Here is a 19,481-nt window from a genome sequence, read left to right on the forward strand (position 1 = left end):
CTCATTTTTCAAGGCTTGACATGAAGAGCTGAGCTTTAAGACTTGCATAGGAGGAAAGTATGAGTGGTGATAGACTCACACTGACCGCAGAATGTCATGGTGACAATATTTTGTGTAATAGTTGGGTAACCTATCAATACCCTAATTTCTAATGATTGGTTGGTTGATTGCACTGAGAGGTGTATTCTATAGCCCAATATGACCCCGATGTGTAAGTATGTCACGTTTTCAAAAAATAATGAAAATAATTTTCACTAATGTCGACTTATATATATAACTTTTTAACTTTATTAATGGACTAACATTAATTATTAAAATATAACTATGTATTTGAATGGATAGTAAATTATCTCATACTTTTAATATTTCCTTTATTATATACGTGAACTCAATGGATCATAAATTTATCTTTAACAAAAAAAAAATGCCACATTAAAATTCCAAATTAAGTGAAATTTTAAACATTTTTACTCTTTACTAAAGCCAATGCCATTTTTTAAATCAAAAGGAAAATGTTAATTCAATACAAAGAATCAAAAATCTTGCTCCAAAATATTTTAATATTTCTTTTAACTAAACATTTTTAAAATGAATCTTTAAAAGGAAAAACTATATCCTAGGGATATATAAAAATATTTAAAGACGTAAATATTTCCATATCAAAATTGTAATATTTGAAAATATTAACTTGATGTAGTTTTATTATAAATTTTGTTATCATGCCATGTAAAAAAACATCACTAAATTTAATATTAATATTATTAAATTTAATAACTTTGGATTAATGCAATATTAAATTTAATATAATATTAAATTTGTTATATTATAATATAATATATCATAATATATATTAAATCTAGATATATATGGAGGGAAGAACAAAGATATAGAGTGATAGAGATGGAGAGAGAGGGGGAGTGACAAGGAAGAGGAGGAAATACAATGAAGGAGATGAAAGAGGAGTGAAGAGATAGAGAAAGATAGGAGTGAGAGAGGGAGAGAAGGGTAAGAGAGAGAGGGGGGAAACACAAAGATGGAAGGGGGAGAGATATTGTCAAGGTCGAAGGGAAGATAGAGAGGGAGAAAGAGGGGGGGTGTTAGGGGAGATAGTGACAAGGTTAGAGAGAGAGAGGAGAAGGAACAAAGAGAGGACTTGAGAGAGAGGAGGAGAGACGAAGGGACAGAGAGATGGAGTTGGAGGGGGAAAGAGAGGGTGAACCAAAAAAACATAGAGATAGAGAGAGAGGGAGTGACAAGGGAGAGATGGAGAGAGAGTGTGTATGTTTTGGGGTGAGATAGAGAGACAAAGAAGGAGAGATGGAAGGAAGGGGGGAGAGAAGGAGAGAGGGAGGGATATAATGACAGAGTTGGAGGGCGAAGAGAGAGAGGGGGGAGGGAGATAGAGTGAGGTGGGATAGAAAGGAATAGAGAGGAAGGAAGAGAGAGAGGACATGACAGAGAGGGAGTTGGAGGGGGAGAAAGAGGTAGGTAAGAAGAAAGACATATAGAGATAAAAGTGGATAGAGAGAGATGGATGGAGTGATAAGGCAGAGAGAGGGGGGGAGAGAGGAGAGTAGGAGGGAAGATAAATAGAAGGGGGAGAGAGGGAGAGGGAGAGTAAGAGGGAGGGAGAGATAGATAGATATGGAGAAAGAGTGTGTATGTTTTGGGGGTGATATAGAGAGACAAAGGAGAGGCAAAGGGAGATAGAGATATAGATGGGAGGTGAAGAGAGGGATAGAGGGAGGAGGGAAGGAGGGAGATATAGAGATATATGGAGAGAGAGAGAGCATGTGTGTTTTGGGGGTGGTGATATAGAGAGAAAAAGAAGGAGAGACAAGGAAGAATATTTCTTGCACAAGGTGCATTGATTTCAGTGTAGACGATGATTTGTAATCCTATTTGATTGCTTGCACTAGATGCATTGATTTCAGTGTAGATGTTTATTTTTAATCCTATTTGATTGCTTGTTCTATATGCATTGATTTCAGTGTAGACAATGATTTCTAATCTTATTTGATTGGTTTCACTACATGCATTGATTTCAATGTAGAGGTTGATTTCTAATTATATTTGATTGCTTGCACTAGATGCATTGATTTCAGTGTAGATGTTGATTTCTAATATTATTTGATTGCTTGCATTAGATGCATTAATTTTAGTGTAGATGTTGTTTTCTAATCTTATTTGATTTCTCGCATTAGATGGATTGGATGTTGTTAATCTTGAGACTGTAAATTATTAAAAATAATTTTCAAGATTAGATGAAGGGGGGAGAGAGGGAAGAATATTTATTGCACTAGATGCATTGATTTCAATGTAGATGATGTTTTCTTAGAATTCTATTCAATTTGCTTGCACTAGATGCATTGATTTAAGTGTATATATTGATTTCTAATCATATTTGATTGTTTGCTCTAGATGCATTGATTTCAATGTAGATGTTGATTTTTAATCTTTTTATATTGTTTGCACTAGATGTATTTATTTTAGTGTAGATTTGGATTTCTAATCATATTTAATTGCTTTCACTGGATGCATTGATTTTAGTGTAGATGTTGATTTCTAATCTCATTTGATTTCTTGCATTAGATGCATTGATTTCAGTGTAGATGTTGTTTTCTAATCTTATTTGATTTTTTGCATTAGATGTTCTTAATCTTGGCGCTATATATTATTAAGAAAAAATATTTTCAAGATATATAGTAATACCTAAAAGGACATTATTAAGAATTAATTAATTGTGAAAAGTTGGGATACCTAGAATTAAAATGAAATAGATGTGCATAATCAATCCTCCTGCAAAGTGCAAATTAATCCTTGATAAGATCATCTCCCTTCTACATCACCAACTAATTACTAATAGACAATTACATATATTGAAAATATATTCAAATTACTAATAGATACTTACATATAATAATGTATTCATAATATTTATAAACATTCAAAACAAATCAAAATATTCTTGAAGGAAATGTGATAATTATTTGGAGAAACAAATAATGTAAATATTTTACAATTCTAGCCACTAATTAAAAAAATAAAAAATACATTATTTCTTGACTTTGCTGAATATACTATAGATAAAAAATCATCAAAATATTCTTGAAGGAAATAAATTATTTCAATCATTAGCAAAGAAAAAAATTATTTCAAGAGTAGTCTTGACACAATAAATTATTAAAACTACTCTTCAAGATATATTTAGTCATATCTGTAGGGACACTATTGAGAATTAATTAGTTGTTATAAGTTGTGATACCTAAAATTAAATGAAATAGATGTGCAGTATGAATCCTCCTGCAAACTATTGACAAGATTGTCTCCCTTCATCACCAATTAATTACTAATAGACAATTACATACACGTATAAAAATATAACACAACAACTATAACACTCAAAACATTATCATCCAAATCCAAACACATAAATACACAAACCACTCAAAGCGTCCAAACAAAGATGTAGAAGCCATAGGCAAGCAACACAAACTAAATTAAAGAAGAGAATGATATGGTCATGCCAAACAAAGAAAACATAATGCGAATTTTGAAGTTAATCTCAAACATATACACAATAATGATAATCTAAAAATGTGACATTGTTGTCCTCAACTGGAACTAGCTTAGATCCATCTAACATGGATCTGTCATGTGCCGAGAGGGATCAAATCTCTCGAGGTGCAAACCTTTCCTCAAATTCTACACTCCAAAAAGAAAGTTTGCACCTCGAGGGACTTGATCCCTCTTGGTGCATGATAGATCCAGTGTTAAAATGGATCTAAGCTAGTGATTATACCATCTCTTGGTATATGGTAAATATTTCAATATGTATTATTATATAAATTAAACATTACAACTTTCTTTATTCTTTTAGTATTAACCAAGTTTTCTACCTATGCCTTCATTATGATTATACCATCTCTTGATATATAGTAGATGTTTCATTGTATATTATTATATATTATATATTTAGATACGTACTTACATTTTTATGAGTTTTATTGAGATTTAGAGCGAGTGAGCTTACTCTTCATAAAAGCTCAGATTATTCTAGACCTAGATCTAAGATCTATAACTATGAGAAGAAAAGAAACGCCATGCCGCAGAATTTTACACCTTCAAATCACCATCACTTAGATATTTGAGATGAGTGAAAGTAGCTCTCCCTCACAAAAATGAAACATTACCCATTATGATTTCCTCACCATTGCTAGTCATACTAACACAATATACATCAATTCATCGCATTACTTATCATACTGTCAATTCATCACCCCACTGTTTAGATAAGCTCCAAAGCTCATCACCCCCACTGCTTAGATAAGCTCCAAAGCTCTCCACAAAGCAATAAGCCTGCAAAATTCATTTTCACAGTCCAAAAGCTCCAACAATATTCCAATCCACAATTGACAGGCATATTATCCTTCTTGTATTTATTCAGTTTAAGGTATATTATCCTGGTTGTATTTATCCAATTTAATAAAATATTTTGATGTTCTCCTTGATTGCAGCTATTTGGGGTCGGTTGAACATGGTTTCAACTAACAATCTTGAAATCAATGTGACATGTTACAGTGAAATAGATTTGAAAATTTGTATACAAGTGTAACAGATATGCCTCGAACTCTGAACTTGTCCAATATATACATGTAAATTAACTCTGAACTTGTACAATATATACATGTAAATTAGCAGATTGCATCCATGCTGCCCACTCTCTGTAGCTTTCACATTGCGCACACTCGTAGATGCCTACATCCATTAGCGTATTATGCCCTTCCAAGACTGGCAATTTTGCCAATCATGCTTTCCTAGTCTCAACCGCGTTACCAGATTCCAAGTCACTTATAGATTTGACGGAAGGCAGAGATGAAGAAGCTGCCGTTGTTGAGTCGTCCCCAGAAATTTGGGAAAACTGAACATCATTTGCTGCAACACTCTCGTTTCTTCCAGTAACATCCATTCGGGCACTTTCCTCTGGCTGGGGGATCCCTGACGGTTTCTTCGACAATGGGCAAAGGAGAGAGTGTCGACATGTAGGACAAGAAGCATTCGAAAGCAGCCATGTGTCTATGCAATCTGCGTGGAAACTGTGACAACATTCTGGTAATACTCTCACCTTTTCTCCTTCCATGAATTCTGCCAGGCAAATGGGGCAATCCAGGGCTCTGAAGGGGTGCCCTCTGTGGTAAACCGTGGCTGGAAGTGCTTCTAAATCCTCTTTCTCGATGCCAGATTGAGCTCTTTGGATATCCATGCGCCGTCGCCTGTGGAGCAGTATACAGCGGAGCAGGGCATTGAACCCCAAAACCCACAGTATTGAGAGGAACAAGGCCGCCATGAGGACGCCTAAGCTTGAGCCGAGTCTTGCCCTAGCAAAGTCGGGAGATACCTCTGTCATAGGAGCGGATGAATGCGATTCCTCGCTATCTTGCAACAATTTCCTGCCCTGAACAGACAATGAAAATGAAGACATACTCTGCATTTTTCTGGAAACGAGTTCCAATCACAGCGAACCTCGAAGGGGGTCAGGCACAATGGCTTCAGAAACCATAAAATTTTCAGTAATTCAACATGGGGACTGCCAATCCAAGAATATGACAACTGGGGACTGCAAATCCAAGAATATGACAAAAGCTAAAGCAAAGCCTGAGAATTGAGGAAGATTCAGTGCGTATGACGCACTCGAACGGGGATTTCTTAAATGGTACATAACTCCAGGTGTAGCTCGTATTCCACGAACAGATAAAGACCGGACGGAGGCGCCCACAGAAACCCAACGGACCCAGAAACCCTCCCACTCCGGATACGGCAAGACCCAGAATACTCTTCAAGTCGCTACCTGCTACAAACAAATGGATATTGTTTTTTAGTAGAGTTATTAAATATGTTTTGTATATGAGAGTCCAGATATAAAATTGTTTTATCTCAGCCTTGTCAGATTGAGCATATCCAAAAAAACCTTCCCTTATCTTCTCAGTGAATTGATATTTAAACTCTGATTAGAGAAAAGAGACTGAACATTTTTTCCCTAAACTATTCAACTTCCATATATTTCTCTCCTTAGACACACGGTGAATAATAAGATAAGTGAAGCTTCCATATTTCTCTCCTTAGACACACGGTGAATCATAAGATGAGTGAAGCTTTTAACTTCTTTTAAAACATAATCTATAAATACATGGTAACATCGTTGTTCATGTTTGATTTAAGAATCACCCAATATAGTTAATATATATATATATTTATTTATTTTTTCATTTACCAATAACAATATTATTAATTTTAGACTAATCAATTATATATAATTATTTAAACTTTTTAAATTTAATCAATTATACATAATTATTTAAATTATTTAAATTTAATTTAAATTTAATACATAATTCTTTGACCCTTCTCCCAATTTGGTTTAAATTTAATGAAATGATTATTTGAAAAAACTAAAATCTCTCTCCCTTCCCATATAACAAGATTCCCTTTTAAAGCCTTATCAAAAAAGCCCAAAGAGAGCTCTTGCTGCATCAAAAAATCCGAAAAAATCTCTTAGCAATTTGTTCCGGAAACACCTACCCTAATTAATTTTTCTCCCTTATCCTAAGGGAAATGATTCAGTATGTTGAACGGATGGTTTCATACTTCTTCGATGCCATTATTAATACATGAGTATTATAAGTCTTTGTTCTTAGATTCTTTACTCAATTTCTTAAATCTACTTCAACTGAATGTCATCCCAAGACATTTTTTAATTATATTACTATTTTTTTCCCAATCACACCTTTATCAATAAATAGTTATATTTATAAATTTAAATTAATTTATTAGTTATTTGATATAATTTATTATTATTATGATGATGATGATGGTTAATGTCCACTGAGACCAAATTTTGGTCTATAGGACCTAAAGTAATGAATTATTTAGTTTGATTTAAAATCTTATTCCTATGCTCAAAAAGCTTGGAGAGAAGCCTCCTAAGCTTACTATAATTTTAACATCGTAAGAGGCTAGGAAGGTTAGTATTGCAACAAAGATTATGACACTGAGATCTAATGTGGTTGTACACGAGGCACTCTAAGAGGAAGTGATTTTCATCCTTGATGTTCATATTGTCACAGAGATGACATATCCTTTTCATCGATGGTGTTTTAGGAACTGCCCAATGACCCGTTTCACTATGGCGCTCATGAGAGTTCGTTCTCATCTTGGCTATATTAATTTTCTTCTTTGAGCTAGTTAAAACTTATACTTTTGATCTTCTAGGGTGGGGTTTATGACCTCCTTATAATATCTTAATTTTCTTTTAGCTGCTAAATCTTTCCCACACCACATTTTTTCTTTGCACTTAGAAGTAAAAATATTTTTAATTTTATTAATGTTTTGTAATACAACATTCTCGTCGATCTCCCAATGGTTTAACCAAGCCCTGGTGTCTTTATACCAACCTCGTTTGAGCCTTAGGTGGTTTTGGCCAGAATTTAAAGCTAGCTTTAGGAAGTCTATGGTCTCCTATGTTATTGAGTTTGTGCTTGTACAACAGAAGCCTAGTCATAGCTAGGCTCTTGATAGGGGAAAGACCCACTTCTATAAGGATAATAGGATAGGGTGTATTGCTTTTAATTTTGAGGTTATACGTTATAAAACGATTCTGGATTTGCCCAATCTTGCTCCAAGATTCTTTAGAGATGCTGCAACCCCAAATCTCACATCTATATAAGATAATAGGAGCGACTAAAGTTTCAAAGAGGAAATTCTTTTTATCCCACATTATGAGGTTTTCCGTTTTGCAATTATTTTCAAGACCAAACAAGCTTTCCACCCCCATTAATCCTTTTCTCAATGCTATAGTTCCAGTTGAGCTTGTGATGAATATCAATTCCTAGGTACTTGTAAGACGACACTTCCTCCAAGTTACTATTGTCATACATAAAATTAGCGTAAGTGTCCTTCTTGGATTTGATAATCATAATTTTTGTTTTGTCAGTGTTACCAGTCATACCCATGGTAGAGCAGAAATCCTTAAGAAGTCTAAGTTGCTTATCAAGATCAAATGGGCACCTTGTGAGAAGAACAATATCGACAGCATAGAGAAGATGGATAATGACTATCCCAGCTAAGATCATGCCAGCACAATCTGCTTCCTCTAAACAACCTTCTAGCTTGTTGATGTAAATGCCAAATAGGGTAGGGGAGAGGAGGCAACCTTGTTTAACTATGATATTACACTTAATATCTTTCGACCACCCCTCATTGCTCTTTAACTTGGCAATTACATTCTTGTATAACCTTATAGCGGCAGCTCTCAACTCGAAAGGAACCTTTAGCTCTTCTAATCTATTCCACAGGTTGTTTCTAGGAACTGTATTGAAAGCCTTTCTAAAATCCACAAAGCAACAAAAGAGATTGGATTCATCATTGCGGCATTCCTCCAGAATGATCCTAAGCATAACGAGGTGGTCTGTTGTTGAGTGCTGCCTTCTAAAACCACTTGGCCTTTAGCCCGCTTACCTTCACTTTCAAGCCATATGCTCAACTTCTTTTCCAAAATAATACCATATAACTTGGATAAGAGAGGGTTGATCATAATTGTCCAATAATTAGAGGGGTTATTTGTATCCCCACTTTTAAAGATAGGGATAATGAGGCTTTGAGTCCATGGTTTAGGGAACTCTTTCTTGACCGCTTGATTGAAAAGATTGTGGATGTGGGGGATGAGGACAAGGCCTCCAATTTTTAAGATTTCTGCCTAGTAACCTTCAATATCCTTAGCTTTCCCATTTGCCAGGCGTTTATCCCAAAATCGATGTCTTCTAATGAGAAAACTTCTTTCGTAGTGAGCAAGGTTTCAAAGTTATCTGTGACATTTGAAGATTCATAAAGCTTTTTAAGATAGGAATTCCAGTTGTGTAAAGCAATTTTATTATTATCTTTACCTTTCCTAGTTAGGATCTGCCTCCAGAATTTCTTAGGAGCTACCTTAGAGAGGTGTAAGAGATTCTCTTGTCTTTTATAGATATACTGCCTTTTTTTCTTTTAGTTAGGGCTTTGTATGTTTTTATCTTGCCAGTTTTAAGAGATTCATCAACAACTTCCTTAATTACTCTCCTCGCACTTTTACAATCTTTGTCATACCATGATTTGGTTTTGCTATTTAATTTATTACTTGAAACTTCAATTGAGAACTTGTTAATAGAATATGAGAGGGTTGTAGTAAAATTATGATAGAGGTGTTCTAGGTTGTCTATACTAGATAAAGGAAGCAAATTAGTTTTTAATTCATATATAAAAATGAAAAAATTTCAATTTAACATATTTTTTAATTTTTAATACATAAGTAATTTTAAATTTTACTTTAAAATTAATCAATATTTTTAATAAAAAATAATATAAAAAATCAAGTTCTCTTTTTTGTTTGTTTGTCAAGTTGGTTGGTTTCACACTTCTTTGATGCCACTATTAATACACAAATATTACAAGTCTTTGTTTGTAGATTCCTTACCCAATTCCTCAAATCTACTTTAACTAAATGTCATCACAAGACATTTTTCAATCATATTATTACTTTCTTTTCTACCATACCTCTATCAATGAATAGTTATATTTATAAATTTAAATTAATTCATTTATTATTTGATATAATTTATTAGTACTATATAAAAAATGAAAAATTTTCAATTTAACATATTTTTTTATTTTTAATACATTTAAAGTAATTTTAAATTTTACTTTAAAATTAATCAATATTTTTAATAAAAAATAATATAAAAAATCAAGCTCTCTTTTTTGTTTGTTTGTCAAGTTAGTTTCTTTCACACTTCTTGAATGCCACTATTAATACATGAGTATTATAAGTCTTTGTTTATGGATTCCTTACCTAATTCCTCAAATCTACTTTAATTAAAGGTCATCACAAGGCATTTTTCAATCATATTATTACTTTCTTTTCTAGCCACATCTCTATCGATGAATAGTTATATTTATAAATTTAAATTAATTCATTAGTTATTTGATATAGTTTGTTAATATTATATAAAAATGAAAAATTTTCAATTTAAAATATTTTTTATTTTTAATACATCTAAAGTAATTTTAATTTTACTTTAAAATTAATCAATATTTTTAATAAAAAATAATATAAAAAATCAAGTTCTCTTTTTTGTTTGTTTGTCAAATTGTTTGTGATTCTCTAAGTTTGACCTGTGGCTTGAGGAGCCTTGACCCATGGGCATTTAAGTTGTCAAATCACCCAGGGATCGCCCCAACCTGAGTCACACCAACCCTTAGCTGACTCGAGGATCGCACCCGGCTTGGGCCACACCAACCCTTAGCTGACTGGATTTTTAGCACGTCTTCTCCCCCTAGCACAAGGCACAAACAACCTCGTGAGATTTGATCCCGGTTCACCTTTTTAAGAAGGCCCATCCTCAACAGATTGTGCTAATAAAACTTAACAACAAATCAATCTCTCTTATAGTCACTATTAAAACTATTTATAACAAATATAGATGCAAGAGTAGATGAGTCGATGCTACCAGCTATTTGAAGAAAAAGAAAGTAGGGGATCATCTCTCCTGTTTCAGAGTTTAAGCCAGGGGCAGGATGGAACGCCTCCTGTTCACATTGAACTGTTCAAACACAAAGAACTACCACCTCATTCTTGTTCACGTGGTAATGAAATAGGCACAAAAAACTCATCCTCCTTCCATGGTAACGTACTGAACTATTCATGCACAAAAACTTCCTTTTGTGTACGGGGTATCAACGACAGGTCATGTATAACTAGGTCTGAGGAATGTGGTAAACCAGCAAGTAGTCCCCTGAGCTATCCAAGACCAAATAATAGATCACACCTGACCCAAGCAAGTGAGCCTACTTTAAGACTTAATGATGTTGTTATTATGCTCTTGAAAGCTAGCAGTAAGTAAGGCTAGCAAGAAGCAAGCTCTAACTTATAGCGAATGAAAGAAGGTAGCGAATGAACGCAAGTAGTTTATGTTTTAATTTATATTTTAATCTTCTCATACACTTACATCAACGAGAATTGCAAAAGCAACAGTCCTTGGATTTCCATCAACTTTAACACTTAGTTAAATTGGCAAGCGATCAGAACCTCACGCCACTGGAAGTTTCAAATCCCACATTTGACACCTATGGAATTGCAACAATATTCATGAAACACATTGTTTAAATCTTAATAAAATAACTTGATAGGAAATTGATAATTTGACAAATTCCTGTAACAAAGCATAGATGTTTTATAGCGAAAAGTGGCAAATCTCACACTACACACCTATGGAATTGCAAAAACATCCTTAAATTTGACACGTAAGTACTTGCAACAATATCCATAAATCAGAGTATCGAATTTTAATGAAAGAACTTTGTATGATTTGATATATAGTTATGTGAACAATGTTTAGTCACTTAAAGAGATTTTTTCCTTTATTATGGTAAAATAAAGAGATTTTTTTTTCCCTTATTATAGTAAAATAAAGAGATTTTTTTTCATGCAGCAGCAATTGTTTGACTTTCTCCGAGTCGTTTCTAATAGCGTAGCCCATTAATGTTTTCAAATTCCAGTATTATATATAATGGGTCCTTTTATGTATTGGAGGTGTGCCGGATTATATATAAATGGTCCTTTTATGTATCGGAGGTGTGCCGGAATAGAGGCAAACACTTCTCCAAATACCAAAACAACCAAGTAACACTTGCAATGACATTTATTAATTGAACTGGAACACAACCACATTTTGATTATTTTCCATGCAAATATTTTCATGGTCGACTTTGGCCACCGTATCTCACCGCAGAAACGCAACAAGAATTGGAAGGATGGTTCTGCAGCCTGTCGATTTGGGGTGGGGGAACCACTACGCCTAATGATATTTTCGAATTGCAAGGATGGTTTTGCAGCCTATGGATTTGGAGTAAGGGAAACACTGTTGTTAGATGCTTGTTTTGATGCTAGTTTTGAGACCTCTACCTCTGTTACTGCTGTTGGGTAAACTACTACTGGCGCTGGATCAACGGATGTTTCAATGGCTGCTTTATGTACGGAAGAAACTGGATCAACTTAGTCGACTGGACCAACTGTTGCTATGATTGGGTCAATAGGTTAATGGACGACTGAAGCCACTAGGTCATAGGCTAACTTCACATATAGAGAATCAAATTGCAAGAATACGCATAGGAATGCAGAATGAAATAATACCTTAATGAATGTGCCAAAGTGAGAGAGATCCTGATGGAGGGCCTCAAGTAGCCTACTAAGGAAATCAGAGAGATCTAGGAAAGCCATGCAATGGCAGGTTAGTCTCGCTTCTGGATTTATTATGCAAACTATTTTTGTTGACCCTGCTTCTTGCTAATCTTCTGGATTTATTATGCAAATTATTTTTGTTGGCCCTTCTTCTTGCCAAGAATAGGAGCGATGTTTCATAATTGACTTAGTTCATCAGTATATTATTCTTTGCCGAACTGATTTTTGATCCTTAACTCTGTTGCCTTCCTAATCCCTTAACTCTATTGCCTCCATAATCCCTTAATGACGGGCAATAGTTGTAGCTAAGTAAATCCGACAATTAATTCTGGAAATTTCTTCATATTGTGCTTTGCCGAACTGATTTTTCTATGTTTTCGAAGCATTATTGTCTTTGAAATTTTATTTTTCTGATCTTATTTGATATTGAGATATACAGAAATTTTAATTTTCTGATCTTATTTGATATTGAGATATACAGAAATTTTAATATTTTATCAGAGTTTCCTGTAATATGTTTAATAGTTTACTTGGTGAAGATGAGATGAGATGGCGGGCCGAAGATAAGAAGAGTTGGCTGAACCAGAAAAGCTATTAATGGAATTACTGAAAGCTATTAATGGAATTACTGAAACTTGAATTACAAAATTGCACATAATTGAAATTTGAATTACAAAATTGCACAGAATTCAATCATATATGCTATTAAATGATAAATGATAATTGACCGTTCAAGATTGAATTCCCATTCAATCATAAATGAAAATTTATTGTGCAATAAATCATAGCAAAAGATAGCTATTAATGGAATTACTGAAAGCTACAGGAAAAGATACAGAAAATCATAATAAAGGATGCTAGTTGTTTTTTACCAGCAAGATTGGTCGTTGTTTCTTACTTGCAGGATTGGTTGTCCATTGTTCTTCCCTCTATTCCCAGTGCAGATGGTGCAATAGCGATAGGATGGGGCAATGAACATAGGCATGAAGCGGGTTGGTGCAATAGGATGGGGCAATGAACAAAGGCATGAAGCAGCTGCCCCAATAGGATGGGGCAATGAATAGAGGCATGCAGTGGATGGGGCAATCAACAGAAGCATGCAACGGGCTATTGCAATAGCGAAGCAGGTGGGGCGAAATAAATTCCATAAATTCCTATGCAGACAAGTGGGTACTCCCATGCAAAGTTTTAAACATGTAACAACCATGTGTATTCCCATACAAAGTTTTAAACATGTACCAGCCATGTGTTTAAACACTACAACTTTGGCAACCTGGTAAGATAAACCGAACATATGTTTTTAATTTCTAACCATGAAATGTCATCCAAACTAATGTTAGCATTAGTTTCAAACTGTCATTAAACTTCAAAATGCAAAGGAAATAGATAATTATAATATATGGTTTAGCCTCTTCCCCTCGGGAAGAGGCCAAATAAGAAGGCAAAAAAAATTGCATACAATGATGTGTTAGATACTTTGGTTATTTGCAGCAATCTGCATAATAAGTAGCGAAAATTAATGTAAAAACCCGCCATATCAATTACTATAGTCCCATGCCATTGCCAAATGGCAAGACTAGTAAAATTATATTTGTTCTCATTAACAACTGGCTTTAATTTTATAGCTAAATCAAATTCTATTAAAGTTGCAGTTTAACTTTATATGTAAAAATTTAAAATAAATATGATGAAACAAGCACTTTAGCTTGTTTTATTGAAATTATAAGTCATTTATTAAACGAATGGATGATCCCTGTGGTTTTGAAGAGGTTGCATTTTAGGTTCCCAAAAAAAGGCACCTCAACGGGGAAGAGGTATGACGGGTAGTCGCGAGTATTTATTTATTTCTTTTAATTATGTCGTAAGGCGTTCCCTCTGAGAAAGACATCCCTAAAATGTGACGTGTGCGATCCTAAGCCATTGATTTTGTGCGTTAGATGATTGGGGTGTTTTCTGCCGTTCGTTTAATCTGTTTTTTTTTATAGAAAAATGGTTTTTTTCCCATGAAAGGCCAGGCCTGGCCTGCTGGCGATGAGACTCTTCGCAGAGACTGCCTGCTGGTGATGAGACTCTTCTGCTGGCGATGAGACTCTTCTGCTGGCGATGGAACTCTTCGCAGAGACTCTTCATGTCTTTCTTCCCTGCATGCGTAACCTTGTGCTGTTCTATCAATAGTTGTACTCGTTTGCCCTACACGCTGCCAATCAACTTCACGGCACTACAGCCTCATCCCGCCAGGATACGATTCAGGCCGCGCAGGAGGTTTCCTTGTTACGAGTCTCCATAATCTGTTATTATTTCATTCATGTTTTGCCTTTGCCTATCAAACAGAAGAAATGCTAGCGCAGTCATTAGTAGACATCCCTTCTTCTTCGGCCCTAAACACAGGATATGTTTATCTTTATCCTTATTGCAATACACAACCCAGGAGGGCTAAGAGGAAACAGAAATACAAGCAACATTTTCAATCTGTTCATGTTTCTCCAGGTACGGAAGGCCAATGTTATCCACACAAAGAGTCTCAGAAGAGCACACTAGTAAAGTCAAGTTCTGGGTGCAAAAATGTAACAAAGAAAATGGAAACTAAAAGAAAAAGCTCACACAAATCGTATGGTGGGTGTATCCTAGCCATTTTGCAAGCTTTGGATTCTACAGAGAACATTGACGAAGCGCTTGAACCTTGGGAAGCAAACCTCAGTGCAAAAGAGCGAAGCATTATCCTAAAGGAGCAGTGGGACTGGGAAAGAGCAGTTCAGATTTTTAAGTGGTTTCAGAAGAAACAGTGCTATGAAGTTAATGTTATTCACTATAATATCCTGCTTAGAATTCTAGGAAGAGCACAGAAATGGGATCAACTGAAAAAGTTTTGGGAAGAAATGGTTAAAGACAAGGTCTTGCCTACCGCCACTACCTATGGTACTCTTATAGATGTGTATGGGAAAGCTGGTCTCAAAGAAGAGGCTCTTCTCTGGCTGGATCGCATGATATCACAAGGTCTCTGGCCAGATGAGGTCATCGTGAACACGGTAGTCCATATTTTGAAGAAGGCAAGGGAATCTGAGAAAGCTGAACAGTTCTTCAGGGACTGGTCTTCTAGGAAAATCTTTCTAGGAAATACTACAAATGTTTGTTCATCTAAATCAGAGCCTGATCGACAGCGACAGAAGGATTTCTTCTATATTAGTCGTCGTTGTGAAGTAAAAAATCATTTTGAGGACCCAGTGGGTAAAAGGGACTGCTCTCCAAATAATTTTCCTGAAGGAGTGCTCATTAAAGGGTTATTAGATGATAAGTGCATGGATCCTTGCAGAGAGAATGATCAAGTTCAGAGGCCAGGCAGTTCTTACATGTATAATACATTAATTGATACATATGGGAAGGCAGGCTACCTAAAAGAAGCTTCCAAGTTATTTTCTGAGATGTTAAAAGAAGGAATAAGCCCAAATGTTGTAACATTCAATACCATGATTCACATCTGTGGATCTTATGGATATCTTGACGAAGCAAATGCCCTTATGGTGAAAATGGAAGAGCTTCATTGCTTGCCTGACACAAGGACGTATAACACTCTTATAGCATTGCATGCTCAAAATGACAATATTGATAAAGCATTTTGTTACTTCACAAAGATGAAGGAAGCAGGGCTCGTTCCTGATACCGTGGGTTGTCAAACTATTTTATATGCATTTTGTATTAGACACATGGTCAGTGAAGTAGAAGCTGTTGTCAGGGAGATGGATGGATTGGGCGTTCATGTGGATGAGTACTCCGAATCAGCTGTTATTAGGATGTATATAGATCTGGGGATGCTTGAGAAAGCATGGGCATGGTTTGAAAGGTTCCATCTTGCTGGAGGAGTGAGATGTGAATGCTATGCTGGCAATATTGATGCATATGGGGAACAGGGTTATTGGTTACAAGCTGAAAAGGTGTTTAAGTGCAGTCAAGAAAGAGGCAAGGGTCAAACTGTATTAGAATTTAATGTCATGATCAAGGCCTATGGGATTGCAAAAGTCCATGACAAGGTTCTGAAGTTGTTTGAAAGAATGGAAGTTCAAGGGGTTTTTCCTGACAGATGTACATATGCTTCTGTCATTCAGACATTTGCAAGTTCAGGACTTCTAGATGAATCAAAACACTTTATTACCAAAAAGCAGGAAGCAGGGTTTGTGCCTAACTGTTCATCATTTTGTGCTGTTATTGCCACCTATGGAAGATTGGGTCGAGCTGCAGAGGTAGAGAAGATGTTTGAAAAGATGGTTAACGCAGGTGTGGAGGCAGATGTTTTTGTTTATGGTGCCTTGATAAATGCATTTGCTGAAGCTGGATGTGTGGAAGAAGCTGTACGTTACTTTCAAATAATGCAAAATGCTGGTTTTGCAGGGAACTCTATGGTGTATAGTTCTTTGATTAAGGTTTATAGTAAACGTGGTTTTTTGAAGGAAGCACAAGAAACGTACAAACGCATACAGAAATTGGGTGTTGAGCCAGATGCCTTTTTATCAGGTTGTATGTTTGACCTTTATGTTCGCACTGATATGGTGACTGAAGCATAAGAAGTATTCAAAGTCTTGAAGGAAAAGCAGCAGGAAAATGAATTTTCTTTTTCCATGATGTTGTCCTTATACAAAAAGAATGGAAGGCTTAATGAAGCCACTGAAATTGCAAAGGAAATGTTAGAATCGGGATTCCTTACTAACGTTCTTTCTTTTAATAGTGTCATTAGCCTGTTCATTGCAGATGGAAGATTGAGAGAGGCTGCTGAAGTTTTTCATCAAATGTTAAAACTAAAGGCTTCACCCAATGAGAATACATACAAAACACTGGGCATTCTTCTGAAGAGAGGAGGCATTCCAAGGGAGGCAGTAGAGCAACTCGATGTTGCATGTAAAAGTGGGCTTCCACATGGTATTCAGGCCTTGAGAATGACAATCTTTTCTGCAGTGGGGGTGCATGTTGAAGCTTTGGAAGCTTGTGATGAACTGAGAGCTTCTGGGTTGGATTTTGATGTGTCTTCTTACAACGCTATTATATATGCATTTGGTAGTGCTGGGAGGATTAATGAAGCTTACAACATGTTCATGATCATGCAAGCCAAAGGTCTTGAACTAGATACAATTACTTATGCAAGTATGAAAATTAGCTATGGGAAGCTAGGGTTGGTAGACGGTGTTAGGAGAATGTTTTACAAAATGAAACAGAAGGGTTTTCAGCACGAATTCATGTTCAAGGCAGTTATAGATGCCTATAAAAGTGCTGGGAAGTTTGCTTTAGCCAGATTTGTTACCCAGGAGAGGGAGTTCATGCATCAGTTGAAAGATCATGGTCACATTATATAAGATTATGTAGATCTGGTTTCGAGCTCCATTTCATGTGCAAAGCTTTTAAAAGGAAGCTGGCATATCCTGTATTCATGTTGTTGTGTCTTTTAACATTTTGTAAAATTGTAACAGGTTATTTTTTTTTGGGAAATTTAAATCTATGCTCCTTGTATAGAGAAATTGTGGATAAAAGGGTACTAGTAGTTCTTTTAGTGTATAACAAAAATGCAAATAAAAAGACATTGGTCATTCCCTCCTCCAATATAAATTAGGCTTTGAAAACAGAGGAACATTTGCACATCTTATCTTGATATAGATAGTGTTCCAGTGTTAAATATCTGCTAACTGATCTGATTGCAGGTTGCAGAGATTAAGGATCAAGATATAGTGTGTCATGTCAAAAACAGTGCAACTCTTGTTGGTCCATTGTTTAGAATGCATGCCACTCAAGTTCATATTGATCTTCCGACACTGAGTGATACAGATAAGCACGTAAGTAATTGCAAGCATGGATATTACTGTGTTAGTTTCCAATATAGTTATAATCTTTTTAGACAGAGGGTCCATGGTCATGACTGACTGGAATTGTTTTAATGCTGCAATTTCATTTTTAGCACATAGAACTACAATTGGGTAATGTCGAATGGTTTAGTTTTTTGTTGCAGTTGATGGGTCAAAATTCACTGTTTTTTCTAGGTTTTCAAGTCAGATATTAATGAATACTGGCCAGGGAAGAGTCATCAATGAAGATTTCGGAAATGTAAGAGTTACCTAAATATGGGTTGAGAAAAATGGTCTATGTGAAGCCCAATTGGTGTAGGATTTATGCCAATATTAAGAACGTACAAATCTTGTAGGTTGCATGGGCATAGATTCTCACTGATTTCAGAGATTATTTTTTTCCCTTTGGCATTATTTTCCATTCACACAGATTGCTTTGCTTTGTTTGGTTGTGTGTTGTTCATGAAATTGTGTTTTGCAGTCAGCAAAAGTCTTGAAAGTTGTCTATCAACTGGAAAAAATATCAGAAGCAAATTGTGACAGCATTCATAGAAATAAATAGCGAACAGATCATATATCCGACATTAACTTATCAAGAAATAAGATTCAGAACATATACAGTTTCCACAGAAATGGCAGTACTCTTCTATTACTTTGCTTCAAGGATAGGGCATTGTTTCAGAGAATATCCCTAATGAAATCCATTGAATTAATATATGAATTTAGGGTATCATGGTTCAGAACAACATAATGTTCAAATGTGAAGCCAATGAAATTATATAAGATTGCCCTGCTCCTTTCTTGCTAATTTTCCACCATTCCTTCAAATTTTTCAGTGGCATGTTTATTTCCCAAGTTAATGAAGCTGCCATATTACTCTGCAAATTGTTTTAGCAGATATGGATAATTTAGGCCTTATGATTTGTAAGTCAAAGTTATTTTCACATAAAAAAATCGTTGTTGATATGGCACTGGTTGTCTTCCTTCCCTTTTGTTCTAATGTCTTCTCTCTCAATTTGACAGTCTTCCTTGATTGAAAGAGTTGTGGGTACATCTGATCCCTGACAATCATTCAGTTCAATATTTGATGGCCTTGAAGCTCCTAAACCCCATTTCATGTTGTTCTTGCCTGTACAATAAAAATGGTCCCATACCAGTCACTATTTCTTTGACAACGACAGTGTAAACACAAGAAGTAGCATAGAGAAAATGACTTAAATTCAAGATATTAAAAGGAATGAATGCAAGGTTTTAGAGACAATTCAGATCGATCCAAAGAAAGATGCAGGAAAATGTAATATTTTATGTTGTTGGAAAAATGACTCTTGAGTTTTCATAGAAATTGGATTGATCAGACACTGATGTCTAATCCTCAAGTAGACCAGTTTCAT

General features: G+C 35.3%; 1 protein-coding gene and 1 pseudogene across 1 annotated transcript; one reads left to right on the plus strand and one right to left on the minus strand.

Annotated features, from left to right (window-relative positions):
• Window positions 1–4,714: 4,714 nt before the first annotated feature.
• LOC149235247 (RING-H2 finger protein ATL8-like) lies at window positions 4,715–5,588 on the minus strand. The gene has a single exon (XM_089372054.1). It carries the CDS (start codon window positions 5,489–5,491, stop codon window positions 4,808–4,810), a length of 684 nt encoding a protein of 227 aa, XP_089228180.1. The 5' UTR covers window positions 5,492–5,588; the 3' UTR covers window positions 4,715–4,807.
• Window positions 5,589–14,604: 9,016 nt separating this feature from the next.
• LOC149235248 (pentatricopeptide repeat-containing protein At1g73710-like) lies at window positions 14,605–17,607 on the plus strand (annotated as a pseudogene).
• Window positions 17,608–19,481: the final 1,874 nt, after the last annotated feature.

Source organism: Pinus tabuliformis, chromosome 8, assembly GCF_031772625.1.
Source record: "Pinus tabuliformis cultivar Carrire ecotype Pingquan chromosome 8, CPIR1, whole genome shotgun sequence".
Classification (NCBI taxonomy): domain Eukaryota; kingdom Viridiplantae; phylum Streptophyta; class Pinopsida; order Pinales; family Pinaceae; genus Pinus; species Pinus tabuliformis.